Source organism: Schistocerca piceifrons, chromosome X, assembly GCF_021461385.2.
Source record: "Schistocerca piceifrons isolate TAMUIC-IGC-003096 chromosome X, iqSchPice1.1, whole genome shotgun sequence".
Classification (NCBI taxonomy): domain Eukaryota; kingdom Metazoa; phylum Arthropoda; class Insecta; order Orthoptera; family Acrididae; genus Schistocerca; species Schistocerca piceifrons.
In genome coordinates, this window is record NC_060149.1 from 270092008 (window position 1) to 270115662 (window position 23655).

The 23655-nt window shown below is 44.6% G+C and overlaps 1 protein-coding gene across 1 annotated transcript in view; it reads left to right on the forward strand.

The window, feature by feature from the left end:
* Positions 1–23655, forward strand: part of LOC124722303 (plexin-B) — a 968210-nt gene that overhangs the window by 487124 nt on the left and 457431 nt on the right. Inside the window, exon 3 of the mRNA XM_047247485.1 lies at positions 8685–8813. Coding sequence (XP_047103441.1) covers positions 8685–8813 — 129 coding nt within the window. The remainder of the gene's footprint in view (positions 1–8684; positions 8814–23655) is intronic.

Below are 23655 nucleotides of genomic sequence, written 5' to 3' on the forward strand. Positions count from 1 at the left end.
TTCGAAGAAACTACCTAGGTATTATATCACAATTTACAAGCAACAGCTGAATCAGAAACTGTAGCTCTCAAACAAAGTAGCTGTTCCTATAGGACTCAGTGACACCGCATAGAATTAGTTTTCGCTTAAAATCTGTAAGCGACAAATGAAATCTGACTTTGAACTACGATGCATCTCGAGGGAAAATGATTGACGAATTTCTTCACCGAATACTGTGAAAAGTCGCCTTCGTGGTTGCAGGATGGGCGTTTCGAAGATATAAAACCGAACTCCTTGTACACTAACAATAATTATTAGTGAATATTACGTACGGTTATTGACACCGTATACGTTTAGGCATACTCGGAGATACGGAACGGGTTGTGTTAGTATTCCTGTAGTGCCACATGTGAATTGGTACTGACGAAATAGTTGAGTCAGTATTTGACGCAAGACGCAGGCCAAAGTTGTGAGGTAGCTCAGCATGCACTACTTGCCATTTGTGGCCAGTATAAAATGGCAGAAATAAACTCGCTCCATCAGACCAAATGATATTCGCCGTTGCTTGACATACCTTGCAGCGCTTAGCTGATATTTCAGTAAGATCCATAACACAATTGAAAACTAAAACTAAAATCCTCCCGAACAGATCATGAAGGCCTAACGGTACCGACCGGCCGCCGTGTCTTCCTCAGCCCATAGGCGTCAGTGGATGCGGATATGGAGGGGCATGTGGTCAGCACACCGCTCTCCCGGCCGTATGTCAGTTTCCGAAACCGGAGCCGCTACTTCTCAATCAAGTAGCTCCTCAATTTCCTCACGAGAGCTGAGTGCATCCCACTTGCCAACAGCGCTCGGCAGACCAGATGGTCGCCCATCGAAGTGCTAGCCGAGTCCGACAGCGCTTAACTTCGTTGATCTGACGGGAACCGTTGTTACCACTACGGCAAGGTCGTTGGCTTAACACAGTTAAACTCAGCCAAGTGTTATTCACCCCTTAATAAATCTCTCTGGTCGCTTTGGAGCCTGTAGGTAGTGTAGGACTGATACTGGGTGATCATGTGACACTCCGCCCCCTGACATACTTCATGACAGTGAAGTGTCGTTTTTATGCCAGTTGGACGTATGTAATCAGACCAGTAAGATGGGTCGACCTGGAGACGTGACACACTGACAGAAATGAGCTGTTGTGTTTTGAACGTGCCCATGACCACACCGTGAGTAAAGCTGTTCGATCTTGGAGTATCAGTACAGACTGTCCAACGTGTCTACACGGAATGCTGTACCACTTGTAGCAACGTCAGGGCTTAAAAACAATGGTTGCCAAAAGATCGCAACCGATGGAGTCGCGAGACGAATTGCACGCCTTGTCAGTGACTGTTAATGCAGGTTTCCGAGCGAACCTTGCGAAGGAAACGGCGTCTAGTGGGCAGTTGGAGTCGAGAACCTTGCTAAAGATAGTTTCTCACAAGGGCACATAAAACTGCGTATGTTCAGGGGATCAAACAGCACAAACTGGACAGTAGCCGACTTTAGACGTGTAATGTGGTCCGCCGTGTGGCGATTTTACCTCTTTTCGTGTGATGCAAGGCGACGAGCGGAACAACGGCCCAGTGAGGTATTTAACCCACAGTGAGCGGGTGGTGTAGATCACGCCGCAGGTGGTTATATGATGTTTTGGGGGTATTTTTTGTCGTGCCATGACTTGGGACCCTCATTAAGATTACTGTAAACATGAAAAAGGATGCTGTTTCGACAATCTCGGTGACCACGGGTTGCCTTTTTTCATGGTTAGTATGCTGTTAATTACATGTTCCACAGATCATTTGAATGATTCTTTTATCGAAATGATGTGGAGCGAGTCAGTTTACAGGATGTGTGTACATGATTAGTGTTAATATTAACGAACTTATTTTTAGGGTTCCGTACCTCGTTCTGTAATATCGGGATCCTTGGAGGATTACTTCGTTGTCCCTCTGCCTGTCTGTCCGACTGTTACGAACCATTTTTCTCAGCAACGGGAAGACGTAGCAAGTTGAAATTTATGTAACGCACTAAGATCTACGGTCCCTTGGTGATGGAAAAATGTTAAGCTACTAAGTCAACGCAGTCAAAACATACGGACATTTATGAAACTTATTGTATACTCGCAAACTCCAACATCAAATTATTTTGAATTGCAAGCAACCGCAGCCGACTGTCCACATTTTTATAAGAAGGCGAAAAACACCGCTTTGACTGTAGAAAGTTTTTTTTATTAAAACCACGACCGAATCCATACCCAATTTAGGTGCATCTAAGCAGGGATTAGAAAAGAAGTATTTTACAACTTTTCTTACCTTTGTACATTGTCTCCGAACCAAATACTAGTTTCATTTTGTTTTAGCGACCCCCGTTTATCAGGTTTTATTTTATCATTGACGTGAAGGACGGGGAGAGGCTTCAGGCCAGAGTAAAATAATGCTGTAGACACAATTGATGTAAGTACCTAGTTTACAGGACTATTCTACTCCTAACAATGTTTACTAAGCCAATGTAAAAGGGAAAACACTATAAAATATTTTCTTTCTAAGCCTTGACGATGCGCCTAAATAGGTGTGAATCGGTCGTAGTCTTAATAAAACAGTTTCTACAGCCAGAGCGATATACACTCCTGGAAATTGAAATAAGAACACCGTGAATTCATTGTCCCAGGAAGGGGAAACTTTATTGACACATTCCTGGGGTCAGATACATCACATGATCACACTGACAGAACCACAGGCACATAGACACAGGCAACAGAGCATGCACAATGTCGGCACTAGTACAGTGTATATCCACCTTTCGCAGCAATGCAGGCTGCTATTCTCCCATGGAGACGATCGTAGAGATGCTGGATGTAGTCCCGTGGAACGGCTTGCCATGCCATTTCCACCTGGCGCCTCAGTTGGACCAGCGTTCGTGCTGGACGTGCAGACCGCGTGAGACGACGCTTCATCCAGTCCCAAACATGCTCAATGGGGGACAGATCCGGAGATCTTGCTGGCCAGGGTAGTTGACTTACACCTTCTAGAGCACGTTGGGTGGCACGGGATACATGCGGACGTGCATTGTCCTGTTGGAACAGCACGTTCCCTTGCCGGTCTAGGAATGGGAGAACGATGGGTTCGATGACGGTTTGGATGTACCGTGCACTATTCAGTGTCCCCTCGACGATCACCAGTGGTGTACGGCCAGTGTAGGAGATCGCTCCCCACACCATGATGCCGGGTGTTGGCCCTGTGTGCCTCGGTCGTATGCAGTCCTGATTGTGGCGCTCACCTGCACGGCGCCAAACACGCATACGACCATCATTGGCACCAAGGCAGAAGCGACTCTCATCGGTGAAGACGACACGTCTCCATTCGTCCCTCCATTCACGCCTGTCGCGACACCACTGGAGGCGGGCTGCACGATGTTGGGGCGTGAGCGGAAGACGGCCTAACGGTGTGCGGGACCGTAGCCCAGCTTCATGGACACGGTTGCGAATGGTCCTCGCCGATACCCCAGGAGCAACAGTGTCCCAAATTTGCTGGGAAGTGGCGATGCGGTCCCCTACGGCACTGCGTAGGATCATACGGTCTTGGCGTGCATCCGTGCGTCGCTGCGGTCCGGTCCCAGGTCGACGGGCACGTGCACCTTCCGCCGACCACTGGCGACAACATCGATGTACTGAGGAGACCTCACGGCCCACGTGTTGAGCAATTCGGTGGTACGTCCACCCGGCCTCCCGCATGCCCACTATACGCCCTCGCTCAAAGTCCGTCAACTGCACATACGGTTCACGTCCACGCTGTCGCGGCATGCTACCAGTGTTAAAGACTGCGATGGAGCTCCGTATGCCACGGCAAACTGGCTGACACTGACGGCGGCGGTGCACAAATGCTGCGCAGCTAGCGCCATTCGACGGCCAACACCGCGGTTCCTGGTGTGTCCGCTGTGCCGTGAGTGTGATCATTGCTTGTACAGCCCTCTCGCAGTGTCCGGAGCAAGTATGGTGGGTCTGACACACCGGTGTCAATGTGTTCTTTTTTCCATTTCCAGGAGTGTATTTTGCCTCCTTATAAACAACACTCATCAAAATCTATTGGATACTTACTGTTGTCCTAGAAACATGAGATCTGGCAATAAGCAACGTGTTAAAGTACAAGAAAGAGAAAAATCCTGAGATTTTTAATTTGTAATTATATCTTACGGAAAAAATTTCTTTTGTCATTTTTTATCCGAATGTCTGTCTGTTCGTCTGTTAAGACCTCTTTTTCTCAGGAGCAGGTGAACGAATCAAGTTGAAATTTATGTTATAAACGAAAGTCTGCAGTCCCTTGGCAGTGCGGGACATTTAAGCTCATACGTCAATGCAATGAAAAAGTACTGCAATTTATGCCACATATTTCGATATCTTGTCAGTAACTATATCAATAACATGGAAAAATCATCGAAATTTTCGTTTCACGGTATAGATGACCTTTCTATACACGTAATTAAGTTCATACGGAACCCTCTGTGCGTTGAGTCGTACTCGCACTTACCCGGATTTTATTTATTCCTACTCATGCATCTACACTGAGACTCCAGCTTTTTATTCTTTCTTTAACAGGCTACCAGTTTTTAAAAATAAATTCTTTCATGGAATAGAAGGAGTTGTTATGGAGAAATAATTTAATATTTAAAACTTACTTTGTTACCTGCCAGACATTTTATGTAACTGGACAGACGATCAAAAAATTTTTGCTGCCTCATGTTGAACTGCTTTCTGAGCAACTGTCAGCTTTTATAATGGATAATAAATGCCATTTTCTCCAGCAAATTTCACTAGCGAATGTATACATTGTTATGATGCAGTTAAAATGACAAACTTCTTAGTGCTACCTACATGACGACCACGAGTGAACACCACATGTTATTCTTATTGCTCGCTTTTGCGCAATCAATACTTTTTTTGTAAGTGAATTGTTCCATTGGACATTACTGAGTCGTAATGTGCCAAATGTGTCAAGATGTTGATTCATTTGTTTCCAACACGAGCAATTATACGAAGAGCAAAAGTAACTGAACTTAATTGCTTGAGACGCTCAGTAATATGCTTCTTCCCGTTCAAGTTTTCATCAGTATGTACTCCCAAATATTTGGAGCATACTGCCCTATTTACTGACTCCTGTTCATGTGCTATGTCAGTTGATATGACTCTACTTGTCAAACAGAATTGAAAATATTGTGTTTTCTCGAAATTTAGGGAGGGTTCATGTTCAGAGGACCACTTAAACAGATAAGCCAAAATATTATGACCACCTCCTAGCCGCGCGGGATTAGCCAAGCGGTCTCAGACGCTGCAGTCGTGGACTGTGCGGCTGGTCCCGGCGGAGGTTCGAGTCCTCCCTCGGCATGGGTGTGTGTGTTTGTCCTTAGGATAATTTAGGTTCAGTAGTGTGTAATCTTAGGGACTGATGACCTTAGCAGTTAAGTCCCATACGATTTCACACACATTTGAACATTTTGAACCACTTCCTAAATAGTTTGTTTGTCCGTCTTTGGAACGAAATACATCACTGATTCTCTGCATCAGAGATGCGACAATTTGTTGGTAGGTTTATAGAGGTATGTGGCATTAGATGTCTACGCACAGGTCGTGTAATTTGAGTAAATAACTGGCCTCTGATACGCGTAGGCGGTCATGGCGCCCGGTGGCGACCCAGACGGGTTCCATGGGATTTACATCAGGCGAATTGAGTCGCCGAGACATCAACGTCAGTTCTCTATGATGCTCCTCAAATCACTGCAGCACGGTTCTGGCTCCGAGACACGGACGATTACACTGCTGAAACATGGCATCGCCGTCGGGAAAGACATCAAGCATGAAGATATACAGGTGGTTCGCTGCTGTAAACGAGTCTTCGATTATTACCACAGATCCCCTGCAAGCGCAGGAGAACATCTACCATAGCAAAGCCTTAGCTGCTCCCATCAGCCTGCGTGCGTGACACCATGCACGTTTCGAGCCGCCGTTCACCTCGATGACGGCGTTTGTGGAGAAGTTCATCAATCTAATGTAGCAAACATATCAGTCACGCAAAGATCAGACACGTTTCCATTGACCAACGGTCGAATACCGATGGTCCCGTGCCCACTGCAATCGTAATTAACGATGTCATTGGGTTAACATCTGAACACGTACGGGTGGTCTGCTGCGGAGCTCCATGTTCAACAATGTACGATAGACGATGTGCTCCGAAACACTTGTGCGTGCACCAGCACTGGGCTCTTTTCAGCAGAGATGCCACAGGTCACCATCTATCCTACTATCCTGTGCAGACAAGCCTCTAAACGCGACGTTCTGTGAAAAGCCTTGGACGTCCAACCATTTAGCGCCTAGTGGTAGTTTCACTGTCCTGCTACCTCTTTCCGTAGATACTCACGACAGTAGCACGTGAACAGTAGACCAGCTTCTCCATTTTCGAAATACTCGTTCACAGGCTCTGCGTAATACACTGCTGGCCATTAAAATTGCTACACCAAGAAGAAATGCAGATGATAAACGGGTATTCATTGGACAAACATATAATACTACAACTGACATGTGATTACATTTTGACGCAATTTAGGTACATAGATCCTGAGAAATCAATACCCATAACAACCACCTCTGGCCGTAATAACTGCCTTCATACGCCTAGGCATTGAGTCAAACAGAGCTTGGATGGCGTGTACAGGCACAGCTGCCCATGCAGCTTCTACACGATACCACAGTTCATCAAGAGTAGTGACTGGCGTATTGTGACGAGCCAGTTTCTCGGCCACCATTGATCAGACATTTTCAATTGGTGAGAGATCTCGAGAATGTGCTGGCCAGGGCAGCAGTCGAACATTTTCTGTATCCAGAGAGGCCCGTACAGGACCTGCAACATGCGGTAGAGCCACGGGTCGTAACACATCTGAAATGTAACGTCCACTGTTCAAAGTGCCGTCAATGCGAACAAGAGGTGACGGAGACGTGTCACCAATGGCAACCCATACCAACACGCCGGGTGATACGCCAGTATGGCGATGACGAATACACGCTTCCAATGTGCGTTCACCGCGATATCACCAAACACGGATGCGACCATCATGATGCTGTAAACACAACCTGGATTCATCCGATAAAATGATGTTTTGCCAGGTTCGTCGCTGAGTACACCATCGCAGGCGCTCCTGTCTGTGATGCAGCGTCAAGGGTAACCGCAGCCATGGTCTCCGAGCTGATAGTCCATGCTGCTGCAAACGTCGTCGAACTGTTCGTGCAGACGGTTGTTGTCTTGCAAACGTCCCCATCTATTGACTCAGGGATCGAGACGTGGCTGCACGATCCGTTACAGCCATGCGGATAAGATGCCTGTCATCTCGACTGCTAGTGATACGAGGCCGTTGGGATCCAGCACTACGTTCCATATTACCCTCCTAAACCCATCGATTCCATATTCTCCTAACAGTCATTGGATCTCGAACTACGCGAGCAGCAATGTCGCGATACGATAAACCGCAATCGCGATAGGCTACAATCCGACCTTTATCAAAGTCGGAAACGTGATGTTACGCATTTCTCCTCCTTACACGAGGCATCACAACAACGTTTCACCAGGCAACACCGGTCAACTGCTGTTTGTGTATGAGAAATCGGTTGGAAAGTTTCCTCATGTCAGCACGTTGTAGGTGTCACCACCGGCGCCAACGTTGTGTGAATGCTTTGAAAAGCTGATCATTTGCATATCACAGCATCTTCTTCCTGTCGGTTAAATTTCGCGTCTGTAGCACGTCATCTTCGTGGTGTAGCAATTTTAATGGCCAGTAGTGTAAAATCTTTGTCAAAGTCGCTTACGTCAATGGATTTCACCATTTGCAGCCCATGTCTTCGCTAGGGTGATTCACCGTCCGTGTCTGCTTCGTTTACATACTTTGGTACCGCTTCGCGTGTCCACAAAGTCACCAGGCGGCATCCAACGTCACGATGGGCAGTGGTCATGTTTTGGCTTATCAATGTAACAGATCTTTGAAAAACGTTGTTAACAATCTCTTCTGTTACTTTCTGTCTAACGGGATTTAGTATAACACTAGAAAGTATCGTCTGCAAAAAGTACCACACTCCCGTCTTTCAAGATTACAACAGTCGTGTTCACAGGACTGCACGGGAACATTCCTGGTTTGACGATCACTCAGGCAGCCTATAGCTCCTCGACTGCTCTTCTAAATCACTCGATCTTAATCCCACAGTATAAGTCTGGGACTATTTGGCACAGCGGTTGCAACCAAGCTCTACGGGATCTAATGACCAGTGAGTAGCTTCAGCTTGATATGGCGTGTCTGACGACACTTGTGGTATTACACTGGACTCGCATTCGGGAGGACGACGGTTTAATTCCGAGTCAGCCCATGCTGATTTATTTTTTCCGTTATTTCCCTAAATCGCTCCAGGCAAATGCCGGAATGGTTCCTTTGAAAGGGCACGGCTGACATCCTTCCGCGTCCTTCCCTAATCCGACCAGACCGATGACCTCGGTGTTTAGTCTCTTCCCCCAACCAACCCAACCCAACCCAACTTGTGGTATATCCCGTGTGTTCCCATCACTAACAGAATGGAGGGTTGTTCCGTGACTTGCACCGCTGTTAAAAATTGTGGGGAGTTCTTTGTAATTATCTGTATGTTGTTGTAGGTGCTGCTGACGGGTGCGGTGAACGCTGTGGAGTACGAAGAGCTACCGGTGGATCCAGGCAACCCCATCCTGCCCGATACGACAGTGTCGCCGGCCGGCGACTACCTCTACGTGCTCTCCACAGCCAGGGTAAGTGTTCGCTACCAACTTCCAGTCGACCGTAGCGCTGCAATTGAACTAACTGGAATTTTTAGTATCCTGTCTTGAAATATGTGGCATAAGGTGTTGTGAAAGATGAAAAACGTGCGCCGTATCAATTTCGTTATCTGAGTCGCAATGTAAACACTGGAATCATCAAATTAATGTCAATGGTATTAAAGGGAAATAACGCATCTACCTCAAGTAAAAGTAGCTGGAAGTCGACCGTCGTTGTGGTCCAAGATGCCTCTGGTTGCGAACGTAAACTAATAAAATTGAAGTTATTTAGAAATTTCTTTTTCTGCTATGTTCAAAGATTTTCCTCAGGATGTCCAATTGCGTCACCGTTATCGGTACGCATGCACACTTCCCCCTCTTAAGCAAATGTAGCAAATCGGTTAGTTTTTTTTCTGCGTTTGATGTGATCTGCAGTGGGCATTAAGGAGCTTGTGGAGGCACCAGTAGTTCACCGGCAGTTCCTCAGAGAACCCACAAAAAACTGTTTTTTTTTTTTCATTTTTCGCACCAAAACCAAGCCACAGATTCCAAGACGACTGTGCACAGCAAACGGCTGAAATGTTTACAATGTATTCCTAAGATCCAGATTTCTGAGAACCTTTAAAACTTTCCTGATATGTTTATCCGTTTCCGAGATACGGAAGTACAAATTTATCCTAATTATATTCATAATCTACGCACGTACAATCTGGCATGAGGCGGAAAACCAAATAATAAATAACCGCAGCAAATTCCTCAAATTTTAACGGTATATTATCTATGGGTTTATCTAAAAGTGCCATCTTCCTGTTTTAAAAATTCGTTTATTGGCTGTTCCTTAGAAAACCCCCAAAAAACGTTTGTCATTTTTTCGTACCAAAACCGAGCCACGGATTCCAAGACGGCTATGCACTGAAAATGGCTGAAATTTTTACGATATATTCCTAAGATCCAAATCTCGCCTTTATCCGTTTCCGAGATATAGAGCTTTAATGTTACCTTACATGTAAACGTAAAATAAGCACGTAAAATGCAGTGCGAGGCGAAATGTAAATAATAACCGCAGCAAATTGCTCAAAGCGTAGTAGTAGTAGTAGTAGTAGTACAGAACGAAGGAGACTGTGGCTGTGAGACAGAAGACAGTGACAGAGTGGCACAAAGAGATTTTGACATCGAGTTGAGCTGAATGAGTGACGAGAATGGGGAAGTGGGAGTGGATGAGTATGAGCGACTCACAGCAATGGACTAGTGGATGTGAGTGAGTTACAGTTAGGGGAGCTTATGGAAGTGATAAAAGTACAGTGACGCAGCTGGTACCCCTCTTTTCAGTCTTTTAAACAGGAGCGTATCAGCCTCTTTTGTGCTCCCGTGGGAGCATTTTTCCTCTAGTAATATTTTTAACGGTTTCTGCACGTCAACAGAAAGCCACTGAAGCACAATTCTTGAACAATAACTCATATAGCTAGTATTTTAAGTCCGAGTATGGACAATGTACGAGGTCCAATAAAAAATAATGATAATACTTGCATTACTTAGAAACTATTCGTCGTTCCCTGTTAGTGGGCAACAGTTTTTAGACCCCTATACGTATATATATTTCGTCAAAATCAATCTCTTAAGTGGAAGTGAACCTGCAGTTTACTGCAGACTTGTTCTAGGCTTCTGCCGGGGTATGTTATGTACCAAATTTGTCGTATAGGAAACCTCTGCATTCGTTCTTTCCACTGCTGCAGAATTTCTGCGTGTCACTTTCTATGGCTCTGCACAGGAGTTCCGCCATTTCTACCTTCCCGCGGAGCGCAAGAACCTATCTTTAGTAAATATCTCGTCCACTGCCACCGAGCTAATCAATGTTGTTGGAACAGCTAAGGACACAGCAAAAGGTCAAGTAACAGTCGCGCATTAATACGACCTGATCGATAATTACTTAGTAGTCGAGCAGTCTCGTTTCTTTTTGGTCGGACCCTCTGTGGAAAATATTTCTTACCTTTTTAGATTAAGAAACACTGTACTTGGATGTAGGACCTACTGCATGGTGCCAATTCAGATACTGGTGTTGAGGACTTTTGATCGTTAAGGTTAGACTGGTAAGCTAAGAAGTGTTGGTGGCGTACGATTTCTGGTCCCTTAACTGTGCGCCATTACCGCGAGTAAACTCAAAAATCTCTTTAGCCTCTTACGGTGCGAAGACATGCGTCACGATGAGGATCTGTGCGTCGAATGGGAAGACTACAACAGCAGCAGTCATCAGCCATCTTCTACTCGACGCAGGGATATGACTGAGCCTCTTTACATTTAAGAAATGGGGTTGCTGCCTATCTTAGGACTGCGATAATCCCTTGAACACAATAAAACAGCTCACGTCTTTTGGATCTCAACTAATTACTGAACACGTTGCTTTCAATTTATCTTGCCTGTGATTAACTCGTCCTCAGCCGCGAGGAACTGAGGAAATAATTTACACCTGAATTATTGTGAAGGGAATGAATTTATTTATATATCGTATAGCATTGTATCAAACCAGATTAATGAAAATAAGCTAAGAATAACATTTAGAAACATCTAGGTTGCAAATGTAGTCAACTGAAGTATGAAGTATGAATCATACTCAGAATGTCTTCAAATTGTCCCGTGTAGTCTCTTAGTGAACGTGTCTGCGCTATTTGCTGGATTATCTGCCTTTCTGCTCCACAGTCACACTTTGAAGATGTGTTCAGTTTCCACTTATACAGTGAGTCCGCATGTTTGTCATTATCAGTTCTAAATTACCCAGTGTTTTCTTGGGCAGTCAAAACGATTCGGTTTTGCAGATATACATCGGAATTTCTTGAGATCCGCAGTCTTCCCAGTATTTCTTCGAATATTACGCAAAATCAAAGTTTTTAATTTTCTAAGCATATAGCTCCCTGTAGTGGAGTCGTTTAATATTTATGTAACCAGAGACCGAATGAAAAGGAAGTTGTTGATTGATTCGATTTTCTTAAAATTGTCTAAGTAGTGCTTGTTGTCTTCAGTTTGTGGTGGAGTTATACGATTTAGGAGCGGCAGCCAGAAGGTAGGAGTACTCTTAATCGTGACAGAAATCATTCGCAATGTGTGATTTAGTCCAGTGTGAGTTATCTTGGTGTGGGAGGTATTAACCAGATAGGGCAGCAGTATTCTGCTACTGAGTAAACCAGAATTAAAATTGTGATTCGTAATGTAGATGCCGAAGAGCCCCATGTAACGCATCTTAGCTTCTTTGTGAGGTTATTCTTTGTAAGGAGTTTTGTAGCTGTCACATAGGTTAATGTTCATGCATGGAAACTAATGTTCACACATACAACTAATAAGACGATCTGGGACTAAGATGGAAGAAGTAATGCTGGGATTTAAAAGTCGTAGCAACGACGCGATCCTCCGAGATGGATCACAAAATCAGGTGAGGGGAGAATGGAGTTCCTTTTCAACAGAACCATTTGCCTGAAGTGCTACAACAAAGTTACGGGAAACCTAAATGTGGATGGGCGTACGAGGATTTGTAGCGCCCAACTCCCTGATGCGAATCCATAGTCTCAATGACTGCGCAACTCGGCTCTGTGGACCTAGAACGCCTATAAGAGTACTGAAACAGAGGCACGGCACTTGAAGTATCCTATACCTGACATTGCCCGGGTGTCTTATGCGTTCCAACGTGCAGCTAATTTCCTCTGTGAGAGTGCTAGTTTATTGCCGAATCACTAAGTGCATCGAATATTTAAAAATAATGTCGTTGTACGAAGTGAAACCGCCTTCTGTCAGAGTCATGAGGACGTAATACGGCTTGTGCTTGATGCATTCGGCGCAGAGACCGTCTGAGAATAATTAATACAGTGATAGTTCCTGCCTTACACTACAGGCTGGAATTCTGCACCACTGAGGCCTGAAGCCGGCCGGTGTGGCCGAGCGGTTCTAGGCGCTTCAGTCTGGAACTGCGCGACCACCACGGTCGCAGGTTTAAATCCTGCCTCGGGCATGGATGTGCGTGATGTCCTTAGGTTAGTTAGGTTTAAGTAATTCTAAGTTCTAAGGGAGTAATGACCTCAGATGTTAAGTCTCACAGTGCTGAGAGCCATTTGAACCACTGAGGACTGTTGCATGCAGCAAGAGGCACGTTTCTTCTCGAGACTTTGTAGTCTGTTAATTTACAAGGAACCGTACCGTATTCGCTTTTTCAAGCAATATTTGTTGTGTTTCCATTATTTCACTCTCAATGAACGCTATAAAAGTAAAGCAGCCTGCATACTAGCACTAACGCCAGCACCGATACTAAATATCCACGTTCACCCTGAAGTGCTCGTAGTGGACATTTGCAATAGAATGGCCCTATGGGATAGTATGCTTAAAAATGAATATCCTGTCACCATACGCCTTGTCACTCGCACACAAATCTATTACAGTACTTGCCATTCACATATCGAAAATGCCACTGGTGAAGATTTCATTGCTATTCTACTGTATTTCGTTAGTGGTTTGTGCTAGCCGCACGGTTACTTTTAACAGCAGTCGCTGTTAAGAACAGTCTTCATTTTAATTGTTGTAGGTTTCGGACGTGTAGATGTGTTCAGATGTGTGTGAATTCTTAAGGGACCAAACTGCTGAAGTCATCGGTCGCTAGACTTACACACTATTTGGTTGGTTTGGCTTGGTTGTTTGGGGAAGGAGACCAGACAGCGTGGTCATCGGTCTCATCGGATTAGGGAAAGATGGGGAAGGAAGTCGGCCGTGCCCTTTCAGAGGAACCATCCTGGCGTTTGCCTGGAGTGATTTAGGGAAATCACGGAAAACCTAAATCAGGATGGCCGGACGCGGGATTGAACCGTCGTCCTCTCGAATGCGAGTCCAGTGTCTAACCACTACACACTGTTTAACCTAACTTAAGCTAAGGACAACACACACAGACACACACCCATGCCCGAGGGAGGACTCGAACCTCCGGCGGGAGCGGCCGCGCAATTCGTGAGATGGCGCCTCAGGCCGCGCTGCCACTTCGCGCGACGGACGTGGACGGTTGCCGTTTACCGTGGTGGTAAAAGAACGTTGAAGATGGTAATGTGTGCTGACGTTGCTGCAGAATCTCCCTGAATGTACCAGCAGTACCTTTCACTACCTCTTTCAGAAAGACAGATGCGCATTGGTCGAATTAAATTCATTTTCACCTGTCAGTATACACGAATGGGTCCTACGTGGGAAGTTAGGCACCTTACGAGTGTGTCAGAGAATCTATTTACATGATAGTCAGAAACAGACCGAAAAGATTAGAAGGGTGTTGCAGCAGAAGTTGTGCTGAGTAATAGCTGTCTAGTAAAAAATTCGGTAACTTTCGTTTTTTCCGAGTTACTTAGCTTTGAAGCCGGCCGGGGTAGCCGAGCGGTTCTAGGCGCTTCAGTCCGGAACCGCGCGACCGCTACGGTCGCAGGTTCGAATCCTGCCTCGGGCATGGATGTGTGTAATGTCCTTAGGTTAGTTAGGTTTAAGTAGTTTTAAGTTCTAGGGGACTGATGACCTCAGATGCTAAGTCCCATAGTGCTCAGAACCATTTGAACCATTCGCTTTGAAGTTAGCCAATCAGGCTGTTGCGCTAGTAGATTCATGAGGCCCTCCAGATGCAGTTAGTGTCAGTTGTTCTCATAGCGTAGATGCTAGCGCACGAGACGGCTCAGCCTTTGGTTCGAGTTCGATCCTTACTACCGTCCCATATTCAATTTTTGTATCGCTCTCTTGTTCGATTTTAGGAAATCAAACGAAGAACACGTTTGGCAACACCCTCTCTGGCGGGCCGCTTGGATTTGGGCGCACAATGGCGTGATAGGCAAACGCCAATGCTAGTTAACACGGAAACAGCGCAGCGTATCGAATTTTTTGGAATTTGGAAATTTGTGGTAAGTTCCTTTGGGACCGAACTGCTGAAGTCATCGGTCCCTAGGCTTACACGCTACTTCATCTAACCTAAAGTAACTAACTATAAGGACAACACACACACCCATGCCCGAGGGAGGACTAGAACCTCCAACGGGGGAATCCGCGCGAACCGTGGCAAGGCGCCTCAGATCGCGCGGCACGAATTTTTTCGCAACAGTTATTTCTCAGCGTAATCTACCCTGCAACATTCTTAAAATCTTTTCAGACTGTTTCTGACCACCCTGTATAATAATGTAGCAGCGTACTTCTTGTGTGTGCACTTACATTGGTTTTATGGTAAAACGTAGCATTGTTATTCAGTCAAAGGTACCTCGGGAAATGGGACAAAGAAAGGCGTAAGCAGAATCAATCTTCGTTTCACGCGGAAGTATAATATTAAGACAGTCACCCGTTAATGCGTACTGTTTTATCTGCAAAATACTTCAGTATTTATTGGTAGCTTGTTAATTTTTCCGAGTATTTTGAACAACATATCACAAATACGGTTGTCTGTTCGGAGACTATTACATGATGTGCCGTTTCTAACACGGGCTTGGCAACCTTTTACCGTAAGTCTTTAAGCAGCAATTGATAAACAATGCAAAACTACTCATGATAGTGGAATCTCCTTTCTCCAGAGAGAAGCACGATAGATAAAAGGTAAATAAAAATATGTGACTAGTAGCAGAAATCATTTTAATAAATTAATTGAGAAGTATACTGGATTGCTACTGCGGGCCAGTTGTTGTATTTATCCTGTGCCACCATTTCTGTATGCAGAACTTGTAGCCAACGTTACTGGAACTTAAGGCTCATTTGCGAGACTGACCTCAACAGGTAGTGGGTGGCAAGGTGCGCAGGTCTCGCCAATTTGTCAGTAACTGACATGAACATAACGCCCGGGGCTAGAGGCCGCGACCTGCCGGCGACACGACTCTATCAAGCCTCGTGTTGCAGGTAGCATTTCCACCGCCTTGTCTTTCAAGGGTTCGTGACTGTACATCTTGATGGTCCGGTTGCAGTGCCGCTTGAACTGAGAGTTTACTTTATCGTCCTTGACTGGAAAAAGAATATGCGCGTTCATTGCTTTATCGTATTTCTGAAGTATTCACGCCAGGGTATTTTTTCCCCTAAATCACGCACTCTGCATGAAGCACCAGTTTATTAAGGAGAACAGACTTCTGTCTTTCCCACGTTGTGTTTATTACAGGACTTGTTACAGGATAGAGAAACTTGGGGAACGTTGAGAGAAATGAAGTGAGCCATACCTAACAAAATTTACCCGTCTTAACGGTTGAGATCTGGCACACTTTTGAACATGGATGCAGTTCTCAGTTGTTCACTTCCCGCCACCTCCACTCCCCCCCATTCCCCCCCTTCCCCCCTCCCCCCCCACCAACCCCTCTGCACCAGATACATCCTTTCAGGGTGAATTTTAGGCCAGCTCCCCGCCTCTTCAGAAATGGGATAAAACATGTAAATACGCAGAACAGAGGTTATACTATACGTATACAGGTGATGTATCCGACAGTCCTCTCTTTAGTTGAAAAGTGGCTATCTGCCCGGGTTCGCACGGGTAGTACTAAGTAGCTACAGCCTGACGACTTATCTGGTTTAGCGATAATAACTTATGTTCACAAACCTTCCTCGAGAATCAGTCTACCTATTAGTAAAAACTGTATTAAAACACATTCAGTAGCTCCAGAGGTTAGTCTTTGCGCACAGGCAGCTGCGGCGGGGCAAACTAGTATGCAAAATTTATGGACGAAAGTAATTTCGTATGATGTGTGACGCCAGGTAACATAGCTCAATGAAACTTTGACCGTAAACAGAAAGATCTGCTTCGGCAAAGTACAGAAGTAACTGAAAGAAACGCGCAATGAGACCTCCAGAAATGACATTTTTATTCAAAGACAGTAATTATACTAAAGTCACGGCGATAGAAGATGGTCCCGTGGATATTATAGTAGGCGGGACATCCTCTTAACAGAGTGTGGGACTATCAAGGATGGCAACGCATGCTCTGTCCGCCCCCGGTAGCTGAGTGGTTTTCATCCCCACCGACATGCAAGTCGCCGAAGTGCCGTCACTTGCACCCGGCGATTGTCTGCCCGACGGGAGGCCCTAGTCACGCGACATTTACATTTTAACGCATGCACTGCAACGTCCTCCCATGCTGGCCACTAGGTTGGTAAGGAATTCTTGTGGTAAGGTTTTCCGTTCCGCCACCAGCGCTGTCGACAACTGTTTGGTAGTCGTTGGTGCATGAGGACATGCTACAATATACCTCCCCAACGTACCTCTCAACCGCTCGATTGAATTCAAGTCACGGGAACGGGCAGGCCAGTCTATTCGCCGAGTATCCTCATGTTCCAAGACTTCCTCGACGTGCGCTGTTCGACGCAGTTGTGCATTATCATCCAAAGTCATGGCCGAAAACACCTCTGAAAAGACAATGAATGTACCGTGTTCAAAGATTTATTATGGTGCCAAGAACATAGATACTGGATCAACGAGGAATGTGGTCACTCGCTCTTCTCGGGTGCGAGCAGACTCATTCCGCGTTGTGATTCTGTATGTACTCGCGTACAGCGTAAGGAGGGAACAAAAAAATGGTTCAAATGGGTCTGAGCACTATGGGATTTAACTTCTGAGGTCATCAGCCGCCTAGAACTTAGAACTACTTAAACCTAACTAACCTAAGGACATCACACACATCCATGCCCGAGGCAGGATTCGAACCTGCGACCGTAGCAGTCACGCGGTTCCAGACTGTAGCGCCTAGAACCATTCGACCAGTAAGGTGGGAACAACCAATGCATCCAGGAACATTGTCGAACATGATCGTTTTGGTAGTGCACGTGTTATAATGTGGACCGGCATAATGTAGCATATAACCCAAATCATTGAACATTGTACACGCATGGAAATTTGTGTAAGGTCTTATGGGACCAAACTGCTGAGGTCATCAGTCCCTAAGCTTACACACTACTTAATCTAACTTCAACTAACTTACGCTAAGGACAACACACATACCCATGCCCGAGGGAAGAGTCGAATCTCGGTGGGGCGAGCCGCACGGACCCTAGATAGCGCGACTACCCCGCGCGGCCCTACACTCACCAGTCAGCGATATTATGACTCTGTACTTCTTTCCACGTGCTTCTTTTCAGGGGCACATTCGGCCCTGGCTTCATTTTTATGGGTGATAATGTGCGACCGCAGTTAAGAGAGCCGGTGGAGGAGCTCCATCGAGTACATGTGATAGGGAGATGTAGTCCTGCACGTCGTCCAGCAGTCGTCAACAGCGCTGGTGTAGGAATGGAACGCCCCACCACTAGACCTCCTTACCAACCTTTTGGCCAGCATGCGAGCAAGTTGCTCAACATATACTGTCTTCTGTTGAGCCGTGCTGTGGCTCACGTTGGTGTTGTTTCTGTCCTCTGTTGGAGACCAGACTGTATCGTTTAGTTGACATGGTTGCAGTTGTTTGTGTTCTTCTCGTGTTGACTGGCGCCACTGGGTTTCCCAAGCGTTGCCTGTCCGCTAGTGGCAGCATCGGTTGTCATCGATATGTAGTAACTATCTGAGGGACGACGTTGTTGTTCTTCTGGGTCGTGTCAGTGTGCAGTTCGGTAGGGGGACTCAGGAGTCCCCAGGCGCAGTGCGAGAACATGCCGGGGCCGCTGGCGGCGCTCATAGACTGCGGATCGAAGGCCTGTGGTCACGAGGGTGCACGACCTCGTCGTAAACCGGATCCTGCAAGCTTTAAGTTGAGTGCATTTGGATTCAAGTAAAGAAACCACCATCATTCTGAGATCTTGCTATTCTCCAGTGACTTTGGTTCGTGTTGCTGCTCGTAGTGTTGCCGAGGCGAAGAGCAGCGAGTGGAGTGCTAGGTTAAGGCAGATCTGTTTAGCTTTCCTGGACTCCTAATTACTCTGTATTGCGTTCAGTTTGTTACTATTTGTTAAGTTCAACTTGCGGTGTTTTTTCTGCTCCGTGGCAACTAACGACCCAGTTACCTGCGTTGGGGGTTAGTGTATGTAACGGCAGTGTACGTTTCCTCGCCTTGCCGCTGCTGTCCGGTGAGGCGTGTAGTTTTGACAGCTTCCTTGATTTATTTATTTATTTATTTATTTATTTATTGTTCCGTGGGACCACATTTAGGAGAAGTCTCCATGGTCATGGAACGAGTCAATACATGAAATTATAACACGATTGTAGAAACAGATAAAATGAAACAAGTCGTTAGTTTAAATAAAGAAAATCAAGAATGTAACACTGGAATTTGCTTAATTTTTTATCTCTTCCAGGAGCTCCTCGACAGAATAGAAGGAGTGAGCCATGAGGAAACTCTTCAGTTTAGACTTAAAAGTGTTTGGGCTACTGCTAAGATTTTTGAGTTCTTGTGGTAGCTTATTGAAAATGGATGCAGCAGAATACTGCACTCCTTTCTGCACAAGAGTCAAGGAAGTGCATTCCACATGCAGATTTGATTTCTGCCTAGTATTAACTGAGTGAAAGCTGCTAACTCTTGGGAATAAGCTAATATTGCTAACAACAAACGACATTAAAGAAAATACATACTGTGAGGGCAATGTCAAAATTCCCAGACTATTGAATAAGGGTCGACAAGAGGTTTTCGAACTTACACCATACATAGCTCGAACAGCCCGTTTTTGAGCCAAAAATACCCTTTTTGAATCAGAAGAATTACCCCAAAAAATAATACCATATGACATAAGCGTATGAAAATATGCGAAGTATACTACTTTTCGTGTTGAAATGTCACTTATTTCAGATACTGTTCTAATGGTAAATAAAGCGGCATTTAGTTTCTGAACAAGATCCTGAACATGGGCTTTCCACAACAGCTTACTATCTATCCGTACGCCTAGGAACTTGAACTGTTCCGTGTCGCTTATAACATGCCCATTCTGTCTGATTAAAATGTCAGTTCTTGTTGAATTGTGGGTTAGAAACTGTAAAAACTGAGTCTTACTGTGATTTAGCATCAAATTATTTTCCACAAGCCACGAACTTACTTCATGAACTACATTATTTGATAATGTTTCAATATTACACACAAGATCCTTCACTACCAAGGTGGTGTCATCAGCAAACAGAAATATTTTTGAATCACCTGTAATACTAGAAGGCATATCATTTACATAAATAAGGAACAGCAGTGGCCCCAGCACCGACCCTTGGGGAACGCCCCATTTAACAGTGCCCCATTGGGACTGAACATCATTACCACTCTCAATATTGCGGAGGATTACCTTCTGCTTTCTGTTCTTAAAGTAGGAGGCGAACCAATTGTAAGCTACTCCCCTTACTCCATAATGTTCCAACTTCTGCAGTAATATTTTGTGGTCAACACAGTCAAAAGCCTTCGTTAAATCAAAGAAAACACCTAACGTTCTCAACCTTTTATTTAATCCGTCCAAAACCTCACAGAGAAAAGAGAATATAGCATTTTCAGTTGTTAAGCCATTTCTAAAACCAAACTGTACATTTGACAGCAAATTATGTGAATTTAAATGCTGCAGTAACCTTGTATATACAAGCCTCTCGATAACTTTAGCAAACACCGATGGCATAGAAATAGGTCTATAATTGTCAACATTATCCCTGTCTCCCTTTTTATAAATTGGCTTCACTACCGAGTACTTTAATCGGTCAGGAAACCGACCACTGCTAAAGGAAAAGTTACAGATATGGCTAAGTACTGAGCTAATATACGTGGAACAATACTTCAGTATTCTGCTAGATACCCCGTCATATCCATGAGAGTTCTTGGTCTTTAGTGATTTAATTATTAACTCAATCTCCCTCTTGTCAGTATCATGGAGGAGCATTTCAGGTAACAGTCTCGGAACACTTTTTTCTAAGAGCGCTATATGATTCCCTGTTGGGACTAGGTTTCTATTTAGTTCACCTGCTATATTCAGAAAGTGATTATTAAGTACTGTACATATATGCGACTTATCAGCAACACGGACATCCCCACTACGCACTGATTCTATATCCTCGACCTGTCTCTGCAGACCAGCCACTTCCTTTACGACTGACCATATGGTTTTAATTTTATCCTGAGACTTAGCTATTCTATCTGCATACCACATACTTTTTGCCTTCCTAATAACTTTTTTAAGCACCTTACAATACTGTTTGTAATGGGCTGCTGCATTTAGATTTTGACTGTTTCTAACGTTTTGATATAATTGCCACTTTGTTCTACAAGATATTCTTATCCCTTTAGTCAGCCACCCAGGCTGCCTGTTTGTGCTAGTACCCTGTTTTAAACGTTCTAACGGAAAGCAACTTTCAAAGAGCACGAGAAAAGTCTTGAGGAAAGCATTATATTTATCGTCTACTGTATCAGCACTATAAACATCTTGCCAATCTTGTTCCTTGATAAGGTTTACAAAAGTCTGTACAGCAACTGGATCAGCTTTCCTAAAAAGTTGGTAACTATATTTAACATGTGTTGAAGCACAAAAATCTTTTAGACTTAAAATTTGTGCATCATGATCTGAAAGGCCATTCACTTTTTTGCTAACAGAATGCCCTTCTAACAATGACGAATGAACAAAAATATTGTCTATGGTTGTTCTACTGTTCCCTTGCACTCTCGTTGGAAAGAATACGGTTTGCATAAGATTATATGAATTAAGGAGGTCTACCAGCATCCTTTTCCTTGCACAATCACTTATACAATTAATATTGAAGTCACCACATATAACTAACTTTTTGTATTTCCTATAAAGTGAACCAAGAACCTCCTCTAGCTTTAGCAAAAATGTTGTGAAATCGGAGTCTGGGGATCTATAAATAACAACAGTAAGAAGTTTAGCTCCACTAAATTTAACCACACCTGCACAACATTCAAACACCTTTTCAGTGCAGTACTTTGAAACATCAATTGACTCAAATGGGATACCGTTTTTCACATACATGGCTACTCCCCCACACCGCAAAGAGCTCCTAGAAAAGCTGCCAGCCAACCTGTATCCTGGTAAAGGAAGCCTCTGAATTATCTCCTTATTTAAGAAGTGTTCAGATATACCAATAATTTCAGAGTCAACATCTATAAGCAGTTCACTAACTTTATCTCGAATACCTTGTATATTTTGATGAAATATACTAATTCCCTCATTAATCGGATACCCAAGCTTAGTAGAAAGTGGTTTCTTTGTTAGAGAGACTTCCCTTAAGCAGGAATACCTATCAGCTGACTTCAATCTAAAAAAGGTACAGCTCTAACACCCACAACTACCGGAATTTTCCCATGAGTGATCCCACCACCCCCACCTATGCTGTCACCTATAAGTTTTGCCAACCTCCCCTTCCCATACCTGTTGAGGTGCAGGCCATGTCTAGTGAAACCCGTCCTACTGATAGACTCCACCGACACCACTGAAATGTGACTCATGCCTTCTGTCATCAGCGCACCCCCAAGTCTCATGTTATTACGCCTGACGGCTATATTAAGATGAGGCCGATCGTGACGCTGAAACAGTTCCACGAAATGCACATTCGTGTTGCCAGTCTGAGTGGCTATCTTTTCCAGGTCACCATCTATGTCATACTTCCCATCCCTATCAATACTATTACCAGCCCCACCCACAATCACTACCTGATCCTCTTTAGTAAAATCCCTACATAACCCCCCTATGTTAAAAGTCACCTGAGCCAATCCTGCATTAGGCTTCACAATGCTGGTGACCTGGTACTCACTCCCCAAAACTTCCTGCAACTGCTGGCCTACACCTCTACCATGAGAACTACCTAACAGCAGAACCTTCTTCTTTCTCTTAGACTTTGCAACTGTCCTAGCAACCGTAACTGCTGAGGTCTGCTGCATACTTCCTACATCTACAGCTACTAGAGATTCCTCTCCACTAGACTCTGACAGTTGGTCATATCTATTACAAACACCAATAGTAAAACTATCTGAAAATCTCCTTCTCCTAGCAGATCTCTTGCCAACAGCCAGCTCCCATTCCCCAACCCCCTTCTCCCTCCTCATCCTATCTAGCTCCTCCTGTGCGTTTTTCAACTGCACCTGAAGGGCACAGATCTTACGCTCCTGCTCCTCTATCAACTTACTCTTGCTACATAACCTGCAGTTCCAGGAGAGGATCTCACCAGAATGCCCACTGGCTTCCCCACTGCATTCCCCCCAGTGAAAATACTTCGAACAAGTCTCACACCGCAATCCACTACTCACGAACCTACGGCAAAGCCCACACTTCTCACTCATGGTAAAATTTTACAATTATTGAAACAAGAAAACAACTTTATCTAAGTTCCGCTACTACAATAAGAAGATGTTAAAAACTGACTACAATTATCACAAACTTGCTCTACAAGGGAAGTAACTACTATTATTGACAGTATTAATCAACAACAAATGAGAATATAACAAAATACTAACACAGAAAGAAAATCAAACGTCTAATGACAGTAACGAAACTGAAAGCAGTTCGCAAAAATTTCTTCTGAAGTTATTTCACCGGAAAACACCAAGAACACCGGTTGAAGACTACTAAAGTTCCTAAATAAACTACTATACACAAACAATTAATTAGTACTTAGCTTTCGATGCGCCGCTACAGCTGCAACTGGTCAGCGCGGAATGTAAACACGGGTAAGAGGTTAAGTTGCTCGATACGAAACACTCACAAATATCAGGCCACAACACACGAAATGCAGAGGTGAATGAAGAAACCACTAATAAGTCACTTATATAGTAAATATTATCACAAAAACAGTTAAAATATATATCTGAAAACTAAAAATAGATGAAAACTTAGAGAGCGATCTCACACGCAGTCACGCGCTTATGACGTTGGTTGGCGATTTTTCTACTCTGGTGGTAGTGCTTCCTTTCTCGTTCCGGGCGCTC